This window comes from Babylonia areolata, chromosome 25, assembly GCF_041734735.1.
Source record: "Babylonia areolata isolate BAREFJ2019XMU chromosome 25, ASM4173473v1, whole genome shotgun sequence".
NCBI classification, from domain to species: Eukaryota; Metazoa; Mollusca; class Gastropoda; order Neogastropoda; family Buccinidae; genus Babylonia; species Babylonia areolata.
Window position 1 is genome coordinate 32311360 of NC_134900.1, and position 20891 is coordinate 32332250.

Sequence of the window (20891 nt, forward strand, 5' to 3'; positions counted from 1 at the left end):
CTGTAGAAAAATCCACTTCGATAGGAAAAACAAATTAAAAAAACTGCACGCAGGAAAAAATACAAAAAATGGGTGGCGCTGTAGTATAGCGACGCGCTCTCCCTGGGGAGGGCAGCCCAAATTTCACACAGACAAATCTGTTGTGATAAAAAGAAATACAAATACAGATACATGAATGATGTGCAAAAGGATGCTATGCAGGACCAGTAAATGCGTTAATGTAAGGACATGCAAATGACTACTGTGAAGAACCAGTAGATAGAATAATGACATGCCAGTGGATGCTGTGCAGAACCAGTAGACATGCTGACAACATTGCAGATACCTTTTGTATTGGACCAGCAATGACATGCAAATGAACACTCTGCAGAACTAGAAGACAAGCTAACAACATGCAAACAGGTGCTGTGCAGAACCAGCGTACATGCTGATAAATTTCAAATGATATGCTAATGGGTGCTGTGCAGAACTGGTGTACATGCTGATGACATGCAAATGATATGCTAATGACATGCAAACGAGAGCTTTGTAGAACCAGTAGACATGCTTATGACATTCAAACGAGTGCTGTGCAGAACCAGCATGCATGCTTACAACATGCAAATGATATGCGAATGACAAGCAAATGAGTGCTGTGCAGAACCAGCGTACATGCTAATGACATGCAAATGGTATGCTAATAACATGCAAATGAGTGCTTTGCAGAACCAGGGTACATGCTGACATCAAAATAATATGCAAATGAGTGCTGTGCAGAATCAGCATACATGCCAATGACTTGAAAATAACACGCTAATGACATGCAAATGAGTGGCACTGCACAGAGCCACCAGAGACGCTCATCAGTGTGTGTGTGTGTGTGTGTTGCAGAACCAGTCTCAGGACGTGGAGGAGGAGCAGAGTGGGGGTGAGAGTGACGACGATCAGTACCAGGAGATGTGGGACGACACCAGCGCCTCCACCATTGAGCGTGCCCCCATCGTCATGCGCAAGTTCACCCCCGACGAGTTCAACTTCCTCAAAGTGCTGGGCAAGGGCAGCTTTGGAAAGGTGTGTGGGGATCCACTCTTGACGGGTGTATAGATGTGTATGTGTGTGCGTGCACTCAGAACCTGAGTTAGCGCATTTTTAAGTTGTGCTGCTGGTCGGGCATCTGCCTAACAGATGTGTAGCTTGTATGGATTTGTCTGAACGCAGAAAGGCGTCGTTGAGAAACTGAAACTGAAAACTTCTGGATTTTACAGAGTGGATGTTCATCCCTAAAACAAATCTGGCCAGTGCACTGGGTTTATGCAAAGGTCAGGCATCTGCTCATTTCCCCCACCTCCCTCTACACACCCCACAGCAAGAGATGTTGTGTAGCGGTATATGGGTCAGTCTGCATGCTTTCACACCTTGAAACTGAAACCCTTTCAGTAATTTATGTTTCTCCAGTGTTAAAAACAAACAAACCCAAAACATGGGAGTTGTGTCCAGTTGGCTTAGTGTTAACACATCCACTTAAGAAGTGAGAGAATCTGCACACTTTGGTTCAGATCCCACACACACCGCTCCAGAATTTCCTTCTCCTCCATCAGACCTTGAGTGGTGGTCTGGACAGTAGTCATTCAAATAAGATGATACGGGGTCCCGTATGCAGCATGCTTTTAGCACACATAAAAGAACCCGTGGCAACAAAAGGGATGTCCCTGGCAAAATTCTGAAGAAAAATCCACTTTGGAAGGGAAAAAAAATTAAGGTTACAATCCAAACAAACAAACAAACAAAAATGGTGGCGCTCTCACTGTAGCGGTGTAGTCTCCCAGGGGAGAGCATCCCAAATTTCACACAGAGAACTATATTGTGACAGAAGAGAAACAAAACGCAGTACAACACAGCAACACAACACCACACAATACAAAATGATACGGATACAATACAGTACAGTACTAACAATACAATAGAGTACAGTGCAGTACAATACAACACAATACGCTACAATACAGTTCAGTACAATACAACACAATTCAGGACAACAACAACAGTACAGTTCAATACAACACAGTACAATACAATACAAGACCATTCCTGTACATGATGGTATCACACAGTGCTGCACTGTGTCCAGGTGATGCTGGCGGAGCTGAAGAGCACAGGGAAGCACTACGCAGTCAAGGCCCTGAAGAAGGACGTGGTGCTGGAGGATGACGATGTGGAGTGCACCATGATTGAGCGCAGAGTACTGGCCCTTGGCTGTCGCCACCCCTTCCTCACCCACCTCCACAGCACCTTCCAGTCCCCAGTCAGTCGCTGCTTGTTGGCTGCCGCCTTTTTTTTTTGTGCCCCAGAGTTTTGGGATATTTTGTCTTCTATATTTTGATGATAATGACTAGGGTGATGGCCAAAAAAAAAAAATGCTTATTTAGGTTTGATGTGGGAGATGAAATTGCTGCCATGGATGTCCATTTAAATTTGGGACTGTTTGACAATGCCATACTCTCGTAATGTATCCCGAGTCAACTGGGCTTGAGAGACAGAGACAGCCATTGTGTTTGTTAAGAAATTTGATCAGCACTCTGAAAAACGCATCTATGAAGTGGATGACCCTCGACTTTGTGGTGCTAGCCTTCCTGTTTGAGCCCAAAACTCTTTGTAGGAACTGACCACAGGCTGGGAAAAAAACCCACATGATGGGGATCGAAAACGCATCCTTCCAGTCATCAGTCCATGATGCTGATCACTTTGCCATGGTGGCTGGTAGAGTTTCCACCACCTTGGCAGTTTTATTTGTTTGTTTGTTTGTTGTTATTTTCAGTAGTGTTCAGACTTGTGCATCCAAGACTGTGTGGTTTTGATTGATGTCTGCAACTTTCTAGTGTATTATGTCCTCAGTTTTCTGGTGTGTTTTCAACTTGATAGTATAGGATGTGTTATAATATGATGTCTTCAGGATAGTATTCAGTTGTATGGTACATGATGTCTTTAACTTTTGAATTTATGCTGTCATCAGCATTCAAGTTGACAATATCTTTAGTTTTGTAGAATATCCTGTCTTCAACTTTTAGTGAATGCCTTCAACTTTCCAGTTTATTTTATCTTCACCTTTTTAGTATATGCTGTCTTCAGCTTTGCAGAATATGATGTGTAGAGTTTTGTGGTATGCTTTCAAATGTGATGTCTTTAACCCTTTAACACACAGTGTCCTAAGCTTTATCTTGTCAATGCTGATGTGTTTGCTGTGTTTGTGTTACAGAGCCATCTGTTCTTCGTGATGGAGTACCTGAATGGGGGAGACTTGATGTTCCATATACAGCTGTCTGGAAAGTTTGAGTTTGCCAGAGCACAGTAAGTCGATACTGACAGCTTGGTACAGCTCAAAAAATAGTTTGAATGCTATTTGGTGAATAAAACAGGACAGGCACTTGTTTTTTTTGGTGGTGGTTATTGTTGCTGAACTTGTTGATTTCTGTTGTCTACGGTTCATCAGAACAGGGCTGCCATGAACAGGGCAAATAGAAAGGGCAAACTTTTGCACTGGGTAGAAAGTGCAAATTTATTTACAGTGATTAGAAAAATGCATTGTTATTTGCAGTGGATGTGTATTCATCTATGTCTGTAGCACTGGATGTGAACCCACAGAGCACAAAACCTGACAGAAAAGACATAAACATTCTGGTGACACATTGCATGCTGCTGTCAGCTGATGCGTGAAACAGAGAGAAATGTGAAGATCATTTTCTGGAATAATGCGCTGGGCATGTTGTGTCTTATTTTCTGTGCTGAAGGGAATGGAAACAGGTTGCCGGAAGACATACATTTTGACATGAGCAAACTGCTTGGTGTTCTTGTTCTGTGACCCTGAAAGAAGAGAAAGTGATGTGTAGAAAGATATAAATACCGACACTAGTAGACTGCTTCATGTCTCCTTGTATTTTGAAACTGAGCAAATGATGTGTAGAAAGACACAAATACTGACACTAACAAACTGCTTCATGTCTCCTTGTATTTTGAAACTGGGAGAAAAGAAATGATGTGTAGAAAGACACAAATACCGACACTAGCAAACTGCTTCATGTCTCCTTGTATTTTGAAACTGGGAGAAGAGAAATGATGTGTAGAAAGACACAAATACTGACACAAACAAACTGCTTCATGTCTCCTTGTATTTTAAAACTGGGAGAAAAGAAATGATGTGTAGAAAGACACAAATACCGACACTAGCAAACTGCTTCATGTCTCCTTGTATTTTGAAACTGGGAGAAAAGAAATGATGTGTAGAAAGACACAAATACTGACACTAGCAAACTGCTTCATGTCTCCTTGTATTTTGAAAAGAAATGATGTGTAGAAAGACACAAATACTGACACTAGCAAACTAAAGTGGGAGAAAAGAAATGATGTGTAGAAAGACATACCAACACTAGCAAACTGCTTCATGTCTCCTTGTATTTTGAAACTGGGGGAAAAGACATGATGTGTAGAAAGACACAAATACTGACACTAGCAAACTAAACTGGGAGAAAAGAAATGATGTGTAGAAAGACACAAATACCGACACTAGCAAACTGCTTCATGTCTCCTTGTATTTTGAAACTGGGAGAAAAGAAATGATGTGTAGAAAGACACAAATACCGACACTAGCAAACTGCTTCATGTCTCCTTGTATTTTAAAACTGGGAGAAGAGACATGATGTGTAGAAAGACATAAATACCGACACTAGCAAACTGCTTCATGTCTCCTTGTATTTTAAAACTGGGAGAAGAGACATGATGTGTAGAAAGACACCCTGACAGCTGTGCAAAGCATCAGGCTGAGTGTGTGTGTGTCTGTGTGTTGTTCTCTAATGCACTTTCTTTTTAAGTTAATGTTACATTAAAGTAAAATGAAAACAAAGAATCAAACGGCATTTCAAAAAGTTATCAGCAGAAAATGGAGTTTTTGAGAATGGAATGGAATGCGCTCAAAAAAGTTCACATACATGTTTGTAGGTATGTGAGCATGTGCATGTGTTTTATGCATGCTTGTACACACTGAAACTGAAAGCATTGGCTCATTAAATAAAAAAATATTTTGTATTTAAAATTTTATATTTTTGCCCTAACACCAAGGAAGTAACCGAGTTAAAGCAAATGTTAATTATTGCATGTTCACTTTCCTCCAGGTTTTACGCTGCAGAGATTGTAACCGGTCTTCAGTTCCTGCATTCCAATGGTATTATCTACAGGTCAGTATCACAAAGCCGCTTTTTGGTTGGTTGGTTGGTTTTTAATTAAATCTTCATTGGCATGGACACCCTTTCCATGACCTGGGGGGAGGGAGCTTGTCATGAATAGGGGGAGAGAAGTAGGTAAATAGTAGGTCTGGAGTACTTTACTCATCAACTGCAGCAAAAGTCTCTCTCTCTCTCTCTCTTTCTTTCTCTCTCTCTCTCTCTATTACACAGTCACATCCTCTTTGTCACCCACAATCTGACTTGCCTAACCATCATCTGTGACAGAGATCTGAAGCTGGACAACGTGATGTTGGATCGGGACGGCCACATCAAGATCGCCGACTTTGGCATGTGCAAGGAAAAGATCTTTGGGGAGAATCGTGCCACCACTTTCTGTGGTACCCCAGACTACATTGCCCCTGAGGTATGGTCGCTTGTTTTCCTGCCTTTGTCACTGCCTGCTTTCTCTGATTCAGGGGTGCTGGGGGGGCATGTTTCTTTATATCTTGGGGGGAGAGTGTGCATCTTTCTTCTATATCTTGGGGGAGAGTGTATGCATGTTACTTTAGTTCTGTATCTTGGGGGGAGAGTGTACATCTATCTTAGGTCTATATCTTGGGGGAGAGTGTGTGCATCTTAGTTCTGTATCTTGGGGGAGAGTGCATCTTTCTTCTTTATCTTGGGGGAGAGTGTGTGCATGTCACTTTAGTTCTATATCTTGGGGGGAGAGTGTGTGCATCTTAGTTCTATATCTTGGGGGAGAGTGTGTGCATCTTAGTTCTGTATCTTGGGGGAGAGTGTGTGCATCTTAGTTCTGTATCTTGGGGGAGAGTGTGTGCATCTTAGTTCTGTATCTTGGGGGAGAGTGCATCTTTCTTCTTTACCTTGGGGGGAGAGTGTGTGCATGTCACTTTCGTTCTATATCTTGGGGGAGAGTGTGTGCATCTTAGCTCTGTATCTTGGGGGAGAGTGCATCTTTCTTCTTTATCTTGGGGGAGAGTGTGTGCATGTCACTTTAGTTCTATATCTTGGGGGGAGAGTGTGTGCATCTACTAGATTTTGGGGGAGAGTGTGTGCATGTTACTTTGATTCTATATTTTGGGTGAAATGTGTGCATGATACTTAGTTCTGAATAATCTTTGGGGAATATGTGCATGTTACTTTGTTCTTATTTCTTGGGGGGAATGTGTGGATGTTAGTTACATCATGTCTTGGGGAAAATGTAGGCATATTTATATCTTGGAAATGTGTACATGTTACTTTGGTTTCTTTGGGGAACTTTGTGCATGTTACTCAAGTTCTGCATCTTTTGGGGGTGGGGGGATGTGCCTGTTACTTGGGTCATGTATCTCCTCCTCCCTCAAGTCTGTGAAGAGGGATTGGGTAACCAATTTCTCCAAGTCACTTTTGTGTCAAAGCCTGGGTCTCAGCCCATTGTTCATTCTGTCATTGCTGGTATTATAGTTGATACATAAAAGAGAATCATTATTATCACTGTTCTTGTTGCTACCATGCTGATGATGTGTTGGTGTGACAGATTCTGAAGGGCCTGCGGTACAACGCCTCTGTGGACTGGTGGTCGTTTGGCGTGTTGCTGTACGAGATGCTGATTGGTCAGTCCCCCTTCCACGGCGACGATGAGGACGACCTGTTCCATTCCATCCTGCACGACACGCCCCGCTACCCACACTCCCTGCCCAAAGAGGCCTCCACCATGCTCAGTCTGGTCAGTGTGGGTTGTGTTGTGTGTGTGTGTATGTTTTTTTTGTATGTGTTGTGTATGTGTTTTTTTATGTGTGTGTTGTGTGTGTGAATTTTGTGTGTGTATGTGTGTTGTGCATATGTGTTGTGTGGGTGTGTGTTGTGGGAGCTGGTGGCAGAATGGTTAAGATGCTCATCTTCCATTGCAGTGTCCGCGGGGGTCTGGGTTTGAATCCTGGTCTAGCTCTTTCTCCCGAGTTTGACTGGAAAATCAAAGTTAGCGTTAAGTCAGTCAAATGAGACGATGAACTGGGGTCCCGTGTACAGCATGCGTTTAGTGCCCTGAAAAAGAACCCATGGCAACATAAATGGTGTCCTCTGGTAAAATTCTGCAGAAGAAATCCACTCTGATAAGTATGCAAATTTATATGCATGCACACAAGGCCTGATTAGCGCATTGGGTTATGCTGCTGTTCAGGATTCTAAGTACCCAGCAGATGTGGTGTAGCGTTTATGGATTTGTTCTGAATGCAGTGATGTCTCCTTAAGAAACTGAAACTATGGGAGCATAGGAATGTGTGTTTGTGAACATGTGTGTGTGTATGTGTAGGACTGAAGAGACCTCCACCATGCTCAATCTGGTCAGTACCCACAGAAAGAAGTTGTAGGGGTGGGGTGAAAGAGTGTATGGTTATTTTGTGGGCAGAGGGGTTCATTTGAATATTTTAATTCAAGAAGCAAGGCAATAAATAAGGTGTTCAAATCAGTTTCGCTGCTTACATGGTGGGGTAAAAACGGTCGTTTCGCCGGAGAAGGTGGTGGAGGTCTGGAGTCGACCGGAGGGAGCGAAGGAAGTGGAGGAGGCGGCGGGTTGGCGTTGTTGAGAGGGCCAGAAATAGACGGCCCAGAGTGTCCGCGAATCGATTGCGATCGCGCCTTAATTTTAGCCCGATCTTCCAGTCGAACCATATAATTATGTGACCTGGTTGAAGACAAAATTTGACAAAAATCAAGAACACCAGAGAAGTGACAGACAGACAGAAAATACGGAAAAAAAAACTAGCCGTATGAAGAGCACAGGAACAGGAGTCATCATGGCTGCCGGAAAAAGAGGGCGCTAGTCAGCGGGACAAAGGGGAGGTGACCTACTTCCGGGAGGTTATCAGCCGTAGTTACTTTTGTTTTCTCCGCATAGGCGGATAGTAGTTTGCACAGGACAGGAATGTCAGACCCCTGCCGGAGTCTGCACTAGTTGGGTCACGGTAAGTATGTTATTTAAACGTAATTTTAGATAGAAAATTTCCTTTCATGTAAATGCCTACATACAAGTGCATGTGGGCATTGGTCCAGTACTGTTGGTTCCAAATACCCTGTGTGCAGAAACTTCCAAGGTCTCTGCTGATGATAGAATCTTTTGTGCTTCCAAGTTGAATAGAGAGAAACACGGCAGCTCTTCAGTCGTTCAAACCTGGAACGCTGCTTTTTTTTTTTTCAGAGTCCGTCACAGTCCCCCACTCAAATTCTTTAAAACAAATCTAAAAATATTTCTTTTCAAGCAGTCGCAACATAATCAAGGCACTCTGTTCCATGTCTGTATTCTTTGGATCCATATCTATTTCTTCCCCACGTTCCATGTCTGTATTCTTTGGATCCATATCTATTTCTTCCCCACGTTCCATGTCTGTATTCTTTGGATCCATATCTATTTCTTCCCCGCGTTTTTTTTTTTGTTTTTTTTTTTTGGGGGGGGGGTTGTGCGTGTGTAAATGAGTGACTTTTTGTCCTTGCGTGCTTTGTGTCTGATGTGTCATTGTAAAGCGCTTTGAGAGGTTTGAAATAGCTAAATTTTTATATGAGTGTACTATGAATATACCTTGTGAATGGAGAGAGTTACCAATCTTTACTATTTGTTAATCATTTGGTTCTCCTGGCCTCATTATGTATTATTATAAATGTACCAATGTTGTTATTATTGTTGTGAATGTGTTGCAGTTGTTTGAGCGAACGCCTGGCGAGCGCCTGGGAATGCCGGGCTGTCACCATGGACCAATCAGAGCACAGGCCTTCTTCCGCAACATCGACTGGGACAAGCTGGAAGCCAGACAGATTCCTCCTCCCTTCCGCCCCAAAGTGGTGAGTGCTGGCTTGATGGTTCTGGCTTTTGTGAAATGGTGTTGGTTATGTAACGCAGAAGTCGACGGGCACAATAGCCGAGTGGTTAAAGCGTTGGACTGTCAATCTGAGGGTCCCGGGTTCGAATCATGGTGACGGCGCCTGGTGGGTAAAGGGTGGAGATTTATACGATCTCCCAGGTCAACATATATGCAGACCTGCTAGTGCCTAAACCCCCTTTGTGTGTATATGCAAGCAGAAGATCAAATACGCACGTTAAAGATCCTGTAATCCATGTCAGCGTTCGGTGGGTTATGGAAACAAGAACATACCCAGCATGCACACCCCCGAAAATGGAGTATGGCTGCCTACATGGCAGGGTAAAAACGGTCATACACGTAAGAGCCCACTCGTGTGCATACGAGTGAACGCAGAAGAAGAAGAAGAAGTAACGCAGAAGTCTACGAAGAGCTCAGACGCTGTAGCACACCTGGGGTAGCGTTCAGAGACTGGTCCAGAAGACTGGTGGTTGGTTGTTGCTGCCCCACATGGCAGAGGGGTAATCAGTAGTACGTAGGTTGCTGACACATCACAGCTTGTTAGTTTCTTTAGTTTGTTATGGATTGTTTGTGTAAGTTTGTGCCTGCCTATGTGTGCGTATGTGTTAGGGTAGCTGTTAGATACACATGTATGTTAAAATGTATGTATGCAGTGTGTGTTTGTGTGTGTGTGTGTGTGTAGTCACATTTTGGTGTGTGTATGTAACATAGATGTAATGTTTTATGTTAACAAAAGCGTTTTTGTAAAGCACCTAGAGCAGATTTCTGGATAGTGTGCTATATATGTATCCATTATTATTATTATGGATTGCAGCATGTACTCCGCCCTCAAAAAAGAACCCAAGGCAGCAAAAGGGTTGCCACTTGCACACTTCAGAAAAACCCATTTTGATAGTAAAAACACAATCTTGCAGACACAAAAAGAGACCCAAAAAGATGATTCTGCTCTATGGTGATATAGTTTCCCTAGGTTGATCAGCCCATATTTCACAGAGAGAAATCTGTTGACACTTTTTAAGACAAAGTTGCTTGTGTTTGTGTCTGTGTGTATGTGAAAGAGATAGAGACTTATATGGGGTGAAGCTTGAGTTCTAAAGCAAGAGATAGTGTCTGGATACTACAGAAAAGAGAAGTGGTGGTGGGACAGTGGATAAGACACCATCAGAAAAGTGGTCACTGTGGCAGGATTCCTTTCCTGTTCATGACACCAGGATTGGTGCTTTGCTGATGAAGACTTTTGTTAATACCTCCTTCCTCAGTCATGTGTATAAATGTACCTAATTATTATTACTAGTGCTGCAGCCTGGGCTAGTTGGCCTTTGGGAACCATCCCAACGCCGACTGTCCTAAAACCCTCTTGGCTGAGAGAGTGGGGGTGTAACTTGGGCAAGACACTCTCCACTATAATCAGATTCTAGCCCAGATATTCGGAACAGCAGTTGCCTCCACTGCTGTTCTGATAGTCATAGTTGGACACGACTGACTGATATACATATTATTAAGCATATAATTATTATTTGTTTTCCCAGAAACACGAGGCAGACAGCTCCAACTTTGACTCTGACTTCACATCGGAGCGTGCCCGGCTGACGCCACCAGACAAGGAGCTGCTGAAGACGATGAACCAGCATGTCTTCAAGAAGTTCTCCTTCACCTCGGCCGCCGCTGCCATGTCATGATTGAAACACCTACCCAGGGTACCCAGAGGGAATGGTGACACCAGTCACACAGGGTACCTGGAATGAAGTAGGACAGCGCAAGGTAACGCAAGCATTTTCAACTCTGATGTAGTGTGATGGATGGCAGTGTGCTTTGATGTTTATGTCATGAGTGAGTGTGTGTGTGTGTGTTTAAGTCACAGTCTTGTTTTGATTGCCATCATTAATGATTTGAAAAAGAAAAAAGGAGCATCAAGGAACTGAGATTCAAGGTACGAAGTGATGCGGATCTCTTTGTTGGCAAGCTGTTTTATATCATTTAGTAAGTGAAGAAAAGCTGTTATTTTTGTAGGTTTTCATTTTGAATAAGTGATTTATTTTTTCTACATGGTTTTATTTGATCAGAACATTGATCAGCGGTGTACTTGTTGGTGATACCAGTTTTAAGGACAGCATTTGAAAGGAAATAATTTCATTGTTGGCTTGATGGTCTGATTTTTAAATGATATCATTTATAAAGACAAATACAAGGGTAAACATCCATTCATGTAGATATTGTGAGTGCTGAATGTTTGCTAAAATCATGATGATCCTTTGAATTTTTAAAATGTAATTCCAATCTGCATCTTCCACAATCACTTGCACTGGACACTTTAAAAGATCTATCAATCAGGAATATCCTTGAGCATCTGTTGATGGCAGTTTTTCATCTTGATTTTTCCATGATCCAGAAAGATATTGAGATTATGACATGTGCTTTATGTTGAATGTGTTGGATAAATAGTTTATAGTTTTTGGCATAATTTATACCAAGGTACCTGCTTAATTTGTACCAGTGTGATGAGTGCAGGTACACAGGTTTAACGCCTGTGGAACTAGAGTTCAGATTGAATCATGGATACTATACTTGCTCCAGAGCTCTGTAAGGGTGATGCAATAAGCAGCAGGAGATAACTCTTTCAAGAATAGACACAGGACCATTTCTTACTGAGTCTGGAGAGGGCTGACCCTTTCGTAACGAGACAGAGAATGAAACTGCCATCAGTCTTGATAGAACTTCTGAACCACCTTCTGTGGCATTGGAAGGTCAGCCATTTAGATTGACGATGATGGCACAATGAATTGTTCAACTTGAAATAAACAACCGAAACAAGATGACAGGAGTAAAAAGAACAAGAACCTTTCACAAGTTCGGTCTGAGGAAAAAGTTGTTGGGGGGAAAAAAATGAGATTGTGTGTCTCCACAGTACGTGGCAGTGCTTCTCACAGAAACAAATGGGATTCTCCGTGTCTCCTACACTGCAGTAAATATGTCACTCTCTTTCATGATTCCTTGTTCATTGATGAGGCATTGTCATGTTACAGGCTTGAAACGATCATCCTCAATCCATAATATTTTGTTGTTGGTTGATTGATTTTTTTTTAAGATCCCTAGTTGTATTTGGAGATTTTTCACTTGCATATTTTCTTGTCATATTTTTAATCATGCTTACCTGATGTGTGGTTGAGTAATGGTTTTTTTGTTTTGTTTTTTGGTTTTTTTTTTGTTTTGTTTTTTAATGAAATGAAGATGGTAATCTTTGTTCATGTTTTGTTGACTGACATGATCCATGGCGCCTTGACCGAGTCCGGAATGAACACTCGAAAACAGCTGACACGTAAACCAGTATTCAGGTCAGATAACATGATGGCCAGGACTGATTTAAACATTGGCACATTTATCAACACACATTTGGACGCAATTTTACATTGGCATATACTAGCACACATTTTGCTCATTATGTCACTGTAAGAATTTGTGTACATTAACCCATTGTAAAACATTGTACTAATGTCACTGCAAGACAGTGTGATTTGTCTGTCACTAAAAGAAATAAACCATGGTGGTTTACTATTTCTGAATGTGAAGTATTTAGGAAAGAATGAAATACCCGCATGAGAAGAGATGAAATTCTAGAATGGAGAAGGGAGAAAGTTATTCTTTCAGAAAAGGAATGTGATGACTTCATTTTGTTCTGGATAGAGCAAGAAAATGTGTTACAGATAAATGGAAAGTAGAATGGAGGATAAGCTGAGAGAAAAATGATGGCGAGATCTAGCACCAGATGCTCAGTTTGAGCCCTCCATTCACCAACCTTTTTTTTTTTTTTTTTTTTTGTGTGTGTTCAGCAGTTTTTGAGTGTGTCATTGCATCCATTACATATCTTCCTTGTCATTCTCAGTGCTCCATTGCTCAATATTCTTGTGTTGTGTACAATGATGTCCGATTCTTCAGACTCTGCCACGCCACCACCCCCACTCCCCATGTCTTCCTGCACTTGGGGTGTACGACATGTTATTCCTTGACTGACAGATCCACAACAGGCCTGTACATACACTGCCCCCTGCTGTTTGGTGTTTGTCTGGTGTACATATCACCCTGCACAGGTTTACCACTGCTTGATGTTTTGGTTTCAACGCTGTGGGGAAAAAAAGAAAGAGAAGCAGGCATAGGGAGCTGATTTTGAAGCTTGAAACGCAGCCCTGTGGGGGTATACAGGTTCACTTCTTCACTTGTGTTGAGGAAGTGCCTGTTCTCTGCTTGTACATTGTACTTGGCAGTTGGTTTATGTTGATATTTTAGTGTGTGTGTGTGTGTGTTTTAAAATAAAAGGTGGCGTTGAAAGATTTGATTTTTTTTAAATGACATGTTAGTAAATATATTTCAACTCCGTTATCCTGTTTCACAATATTGCAGTCCAGTTTTACATAATTATTAAGCAAACAGGGCAAGTACGTAAGAGAAGTCTCTTCTCTCATTGTTTTGTTGTTGTTGAAACAGTAAGAATTGTAAAGGTATTTACAGTGATACAGATTTTTTAATTGGCAGTAGCCCCTTACGTAGAGTGATACATTTTGATTTCAGTTCAGTGTGAGCAGCATGTAGTCAACATTGTAGTCCAGTTGCCAGTTACCAGAAAACCAGTTGTTCAAAGCCATCTGATATGCCTTCAGATTTACATATAAATGCTGGAAATGGAAGTTTACGGAACTTTTATTCAAATGGTAATGTTTTATCCAAAACAAAACAGGCATTATTTTCAGGTGATCACCTTCACTGACTTCACTACAGCCTATGTCTGATTGAATACACTTTACACTTCATGAAGGCTATGTGCAAAAGCTTGATCACCATGGCAACAGAAAGTCAACACACTTCAGATTTACAAGTTACGGAAGGCAGTGGGGAGCGATCAGGAACATTCCAGTCAGAAGTGTTGTCAGCATTTGTCAGTCTGGAAATCAGGCAATGGAGACAAAAATGCTGGAAGAGAATCACAACTTGAAATTTCCTGCTTACAGTTTAGAGGTTTTCTCAGCGGTAATTAAAGGAATGAACCAGTTTCAGCTGTAGGGAGATACGTAACTGTCAGGATTTTCTGTCTTGTGGAAGTGCACCTTGCCTGAATATTGCTACTCCTATACACCTGTTTGAACATGTATGAACTAACCAGTTTCCTCTGGTCTTCTCAACATTGCCTACAAAATCACTACATGTTTTTGTCGATGTGTGTTTGATGTAGATTTCTGTGTAAACTGTTGTGTAAATGTAAATCAGATCAGAGTATTACCATCTCAGTTACCATGGATGTATGATTTCACTTGGTTTTTCTCACCATGGTTTTGGTGAGGACACATAACTAGCATTTCCAACCACTTCATTGCTGTGATGTTATCAGAACAACAACGGTGAATTGATATGGGTGTGTGTGTGCACATTTCCTGCTTATCGCGATCTTTTTTAAACTTACATGGAAAAGTTTGTATGTATGTCTGTAAAGAGATCAAGGTTTGTACATCTGATATACACACACATATATATATATATATACACACTAACTTGTTTTGATCTTTCCTACACAGATTTGATTTGCACTCCTATTATGAACCGAACCTATGCACAAACATGATGTCTTGGTGTTAAAAAAAAAATTTAAAAAAAAGAAAAGAAAAGAAAAAAAAGGTGCATGTTGAAGCCCTTGTGAACTTCCCTGTATTTCATAATTATGGTGTGGTCACATTTCATGCCTTTGATGATGTGGTATCAAATCTTAATTGCTACAAGAACTAAAGAAATTATGTGCACTGGGTATGCAGGGCACGAACTCGGGTATGCGAAACAAACCACGCCACACCATCTGTTGCCATTCCATCATTTAAAATCCAGGAACAGGTGGTGGGTGTGTCTCAGTCTCTGGCTGTATTGTTGGTCCAAGAGACAGTGTGGTCATGGGAAGAGGCCTCTGACAGTGCAGTCAGTTTAGCTCTGTGGCAGAGAGCACTACTCTTGTTCTGTGTTTCCTGTGTTGGTCATGTTTCTGGGAGAGAGAGAGAAAAGCGCTTCAGCTTACATTTTTCATTTTGAACACTGGGATTGACAATGTAAAGATTTTTTTTTTTTTTTTTTTTAACTCGGAAATGTGCTGGATGATGGCTATCAAAGAATATTATGAGTAGAAATGGTGTGTGTTTTGGATGTGTGGAAAGCAGGCCATTTTGTTTTTTAGTCCAAGCCTTTTTTTTTTTATTGCTTGCTTTTCATTGGTTGGAACACTTTTTTTTAGATGGAACTTTTTTTTTTTTTTTTTCATTGGAACATTTTGATTGCTGATTTTCCATTGCTTACTTGGTTTTTGTTGTTTTTTCTGAAGAATCAAGCTTTTTGTCTTTATCAAAAAATTGAATGGTTTTTATCAGATGAGGTTTTTATCAGATGAACTTTTTTTTTTAAAGGAAGCAGGCTGTTGGCAAATGAGGTAGCATTGAAATGACTTTCAGGGTGAATGAATGACTATGTATCATGTGAACCTTTTTAGTATGTCTGTCTCTCTTCCAGTGTTTCTATCACTGTATTCAAGTTGTGTCAGTCTGAGTCACGTGGCCCCATCCTGATGACCCAGTATAGAGTACAAGGGAATCAGGTTACCTGTAAAGTAAGGCATTACCGGGTGCACAGAGAGAGGGAGGGGGTCACAGATGCAGACAACACGTTTGGCACTTGTTCTTATTCCTGAAATGATTTCTCTGGTGGGAATTAGGGAAAAGGTCAGGGGGTGTAAGTAACTTGATCCTACAAATCTGGACATGTTCAGTTTTTGTTCCTATTTCTGGAATCATTTCTCTGTGGAAATTGGGTGGGAGGGGTGTATGCCAGGGGCCTTTCTGCTTCTTTTTTCTCCTTCCATTGTCTCCATTTTCTGCTTTCCCAGTCCAGTCCCCTCTTTTTTTTCTTTTTCAAGCAAGCCTCTAACACTTGTTCTCTTTTCCACAGTATGATCATTGATGTATTGTCTGTGATGTTTTGCCTGGCGATTAGATAGTGAGATTTTTAACATCGGGATGGGCGATAGCTGTCCTTTCTGCAGTGTTATTTACCAGTATGGCCTTTTTATGGATTTTTTTTTTTTTTGCTTTGAAGATTTGTTTTTTCATTCTTTTTTTTCTTTTTATAATTTGGGGATAACTATAGTGGAAGGGCTGACATCTTCAGCACAGCATAATCTTATTTGCCCTTGGGAGTTAAATTGTTTAGATGTCATGAACTGTTTTGTTGGTTTATTCTAAATTCAGTGGGTTCTTTTTTTTTTTTTTAATCGAGTTTTTTTGTTTAACGGACATTTGTGTAAAGCTGGACAGTCCTGTGCAGTGGGATGGACAATAAGCAATGACAATAATAACTCAATTTTTATTTCTGAAATAATGCAGGGGTGCAAGTGGTTCCGTCTCATACGGATTTCCGTCTTGATGAAATTTCGATTTTTTTTTTTTTTTTTTTTTTTTTTGGTCCCTATGCTTTTGGTCCGGGAAAGTTTTGGTCGGAACTTGAATACTGAACTATTCACCGGAAGATGGAACTCTCTTGACTGGTTGACTAGTGCTTAGCTAAACTGAAGCCAGCGCCAGCTGTGTCTGGCCGCGCGCGCTGTGTACGACTCCCATTTTTGCCGCTGGAATCCGGATGGGACTGTTCGTTGGAAAGCGAGAACAGAGAGAATCTGTGTCTGTGTGTGTGTGAGAGAGAGAGGCACACACACACACACACACACACACACACACACACTGTTACTTAGCCCTGAAACTCTGTATTTTACCGAGAGAAAAAAATCGCCTAGGACGGAAAATCATAGAAGCAGTCCGTCCCCGGGACGGACAAAAAATGAAAGGGGGAGGAGAGACATTACTGTTTCACCCCCTATTTCGTTCGAGTAAAGTAAACACAGAGTGGTATATCCCACAACCAAAGGAGGCATCACTTTTTTAATGAAACGTCAGTATAGGTGGCTGGCCTACGTGACTCTAAGCATGTGCTTTCAGCGTGCTTACCGCGTGATCGTCAGCTTCTCGAATCTGATTTGCTGTTTTTCTATTTTCTGAAATGCAAGGGCCAGCAGTTTGGCTTCACTTCCCGCGCTAGCCTAAGCTCTGTCTTTGCGAAGGGGAAGCATCTTTGCTTTAATCTTCGGGTAGCGGGAAGCAAAACTGCAAGTTTTTCACATGCCAGAATGCCGTTTTTGGAAGTTTCTGACGAGAGAAAAGCTCGAGAAATCAACAAAGATTGTAAGAACAAGTGGAAAAATGAATGGCTCAACCATGAAGACAAACTGAAACGGAAATTCTCGATGTGGTGCGCGAAAATTGACGCAAGTGGTTTGGCTATTTGCAAATGCTGTAACAACACAAAACTGAACAATGGAAAAAACGGAAAGAGATCGTTGGTGAAACACAGTGAGGATCCAGACCATCTTCAACAGCTCGCTTCCTACTCGCACACCTCCACAATGCCTTGTGCAAAACCTCTGTTTGCTGGCCCTAGTTTGACGGATAAAGTCATGGACCTTAAGATCAGAATTTGTTTGTTTCTCTCTGAACACTGCCTTCCATTCAGTCTCTCTGAAGACCTAGTGGACTTAATAAAGACTTCAGCTAAAGACACAAAGGCTGTAGAAAGCCTTCGCATGTCCCGACTAACAGCAGCATATTACCTGACACACGGCATTGCACGTGCTTAGTCCATTAAAAGCATTACCTAAAATCCATAAATTTTCCTTGCCAAAAATATAAATATTTTCTTCTTGAAAGGCACTCTGAGAGGCCCTGAGAGAGCAGGAAAATGCACGAAATGCATTGGCGGCCGGGGCTCCGCCCCGGACCCCGCTGGGGGAGCTTACGGCACTCCCCCAGACCCCCTAGACCAGACTTCAGTCTTGCCACTTTTTTCCACTTGCACCCCTGATAATGTCCCTGTGGGCATTTGGGGGTGTGGGCGTGGAGGACAGGATAAACTTTTTGGCAGTGTGCAGGTCATTTTGCAGATGGGGAACAGAGGCAGAATGTAAAATCAGCGATGTCTGTTGTTTCTTTTTGTGCGAGGGCAGTGAATTGTTTTGGCTGCCTGCTATACATAAAGCGATAAACTGCAACTGGTTTCCACAGGTGGGTTGTTTTCGTTGTTGTGTTTTTTCTAAAGTCTGGGTATGCATGTACCTTTTGGTTTTAGGATGATGTTGATAATGTACTTGTCTAATGGAGTGGTGGGTGAGTGAATAAAGCACCTAACTTAGGTCATGAGAAAATTGTTTCCATGAAGGCAGACCTTGACATTTTTCCTGCTGGACTCAATGGTCCTAAAATCAGGAGTGGGGAATTGATTGGTGGTGGTCAGATGGTTGAACGAAGATACATCATGTTCCAGAACATGTTTGCCAGTGCCAGGCTTGCTATTTGGCCATGCACCAGAAGCATTTTTCAGGTTTTTTTTCTTTCTTAAAACTTATGGAACATAAGTTATTGGCCTTGCTTTAAAGAACTGCAAGACATATTTCCCAAACTTAAAATAGATCGGCAGTGGAACAGTTGCCGAACTCTTTTAATGGGGGTGGATTTTGTTCGCCATCCACAAACCCTCCTAATTTTTTTTGTTTTGTGGTCGACTATAAATATTTTTGTGGAAGAAAAGATGTTGAAATGTAAAGTTGTATCGAAAAACAATGTCAACAAGAAATGTTATGTCAGAAGTTTGCTGTTTTATGTCAGAAGTGCGCCATCCACAAACCCCGACCTCCACCCCTCCTGGTGTCCTTTCTTATATACTTGAAAAATGTGAACACACTTAACAGTACTCACCCACATCACCATCCAATGAAAAAGCAACTGACATCAACCAATGAAAATGTGTTATCAGTTTACTGTTGACGAAAATACACCAACTTCAACAAATGGAAATAACCAAGAAAAAAGTACATTTCCAACTGTACCGCGGGTGGTATGTGGGATCAGTGTGGTGTGAAAATTTGGAGAAAAATCCTACATCAAAAAACGAAATTAACATTTATAAACACATGCTTCAACAGAACATACTTTTTACTGATTCCACCTCCCCAATGTTTTGGGTTTGTTTTTGTTTTTTTTACCAAACCTCACACATACGTATTGACATGCAGAAATCTTTTCAGTTTTGCACCACAGCTTAATCTCCGACTTTCTTCAGTATGCAATACATGACCAAAACAAAATTACTTAGTATCTGAGTGCATTTGTTCACAAACCTGTCTACTACGCCCGATCTGGCAGCTAAGTATAAATAGTGACTTTCTGGATGAATCGTGGGGACAGCTGGGCAGGGGGAATGGTAGTGGCTAAGGGACATAACTGCAGCCTGGCTTGAATCTTTGAAAGCCCTATGCGAGCTTTAACTCCCTGCTTTTGAGCCAGACTTTTTTTTCTTTCTTTTAATGATTTTTGTTGTGCTCTTGCACTTGCTCAAAAATGAGCTGCAAGATACAAAACTTAAATGTCTCACAACTTGGGTTTGAGCAAATAGAACATTGTTTAAAAAATAAATAAATTTAAAAAATATATATATTATCTCTGTAAAGTCTAGTAGTTTTCATAACCTGTGGGAATAAATAGTTGCATGAACGTCTCACACAGAACATGTGTATCCTGTGTGGTTGTGCACCAGAGCAACTGACAAGTACTGTATATAACAGGATCCTAGACCACAGTGGGAAGGGCAAGAAGCCCCAAGCAGGTTGACTGAAAGCCAATAAACCTCTTTTTGCTGGTTACCAAGCAGGTAGACAAAGCCAATAAACCTCTTTTTGCAGGTTACCAAGCAGGTAGACTGAAAGCCAATAAACCGCTTTTTGCAGGTTACCAAGCAGGTAGACTGAAAGCCAATAAACCTCTTTTTGCAGGTTACCAAGCAGGTAGACTGAAAGCCAATAAACCTCTTTTTGCAGGTTACCAACACTAACAGCTGAGCAAACAGCCAGCAAGGTGGCTTTACAGGCTTGTGGAATGACTGACTTTAGTCCATAACCAGAATCAAACTTCAGTGTGTGTGCAACAATTCCCTTCAAACATGCTTGACTAGCCTGCCACAAAAAGGGTTGCCTTCTCAAACACATCTGTTCCACAGGGAATTCCTGTCTTCTGGAACAGAGCCATGAACATCATTCAGTAAATAATTCACTTAAGTCACCTTGGTCAGTGTCTCAACCTTTCCACTAACCAGTAACACCTGTACTCTGCCCAGTACCCACCTTTATTTATAAAAATCCACCTTTATCCCTACTATATATCCCTGCCCTCTTCCCCCTATGCATCGTTAGAAGTGTGCCCCATCTATGACAATCACCTGAATACTAGAGGGCACAATGGACATTGACAGTATGGACTTTAGGGAATGTTAATCGTGACATAACTTACATTGTCCTTTGAAGGCATCGTACGCTGCACTTCTTCCTTGTCAATATGCTTTTCTGTTTTGCATTTGTAAATACATCTTTTTGAATAAATCTACTTCCAACTCCAGGTGGCTGTGTTCTGTGCAATTGGTGGTGGGTCCTGTACAACTTATTCTGCTCATGAATGCACTGCATGCTGTTCAAAAACCAGTGTTCAAACACTCACCAGTACTTAGCTGGTTACATTGACTTGACTCAAACATCTTAACCAGTCTTTGAACAATTATTGTAAGAACTGAAAAAAATTATTTATCAAATTACTGAGACTTTAAAAAATATAACCAAGTAAATTCATATTCCCATTCATGTGTTAACATATTACAGTCATGTACATACACATTCAAATACATACATATATATATATAGAGAGAGAGAGCGATA

At 41.4% G+C, this 20891-nt stretch overlaps 1 protein-coding gene across 6 annotated transcripts in view; it reads left to right on the plus strand.

Annotated features, from left to right (window-relative positions):
• Positions 1-20577, plus strand: part of LOC143299704 (protein kinase C delta type-like) — a 183564-nt gene extending 162987 nt beyond the window's left edge. For all 6 annotated transcript variants that reach the window (XM_076613071.1, XM_076613069.1, XM_076613070.1 and 3 more), the window contains 8 exons: positions 871-1050; positions 2108-2281; positions 3233-3324; positions 5142-5204; positions 5478-5616; positions 6730-6918; positions 8886-9026; positions 10594-20577. In XM_076613071.1, coding sequence (XP_076469186.1) covers positions 871-1050; positions 2108-2281; positions 3233-3324; positions 5142-5204; positions 5478-5616; positions 6730-6918; positions 8886-9026; positions 10594-10743 — 1128 coding nt within the window. In that variant the 3' untranslated portion in view covers positions 10744-20577. The remainder of the gene's footprint in view (positions 1-870; positions 1051-2107; positions 2282-3232; positions 3325-5141; positions 5205-5477; positions 5617-6729; positions 6919-8885; positions 9027-10593) is intronic.
• Positions 20578-20891: the final 314 nt, after the last annotated feature.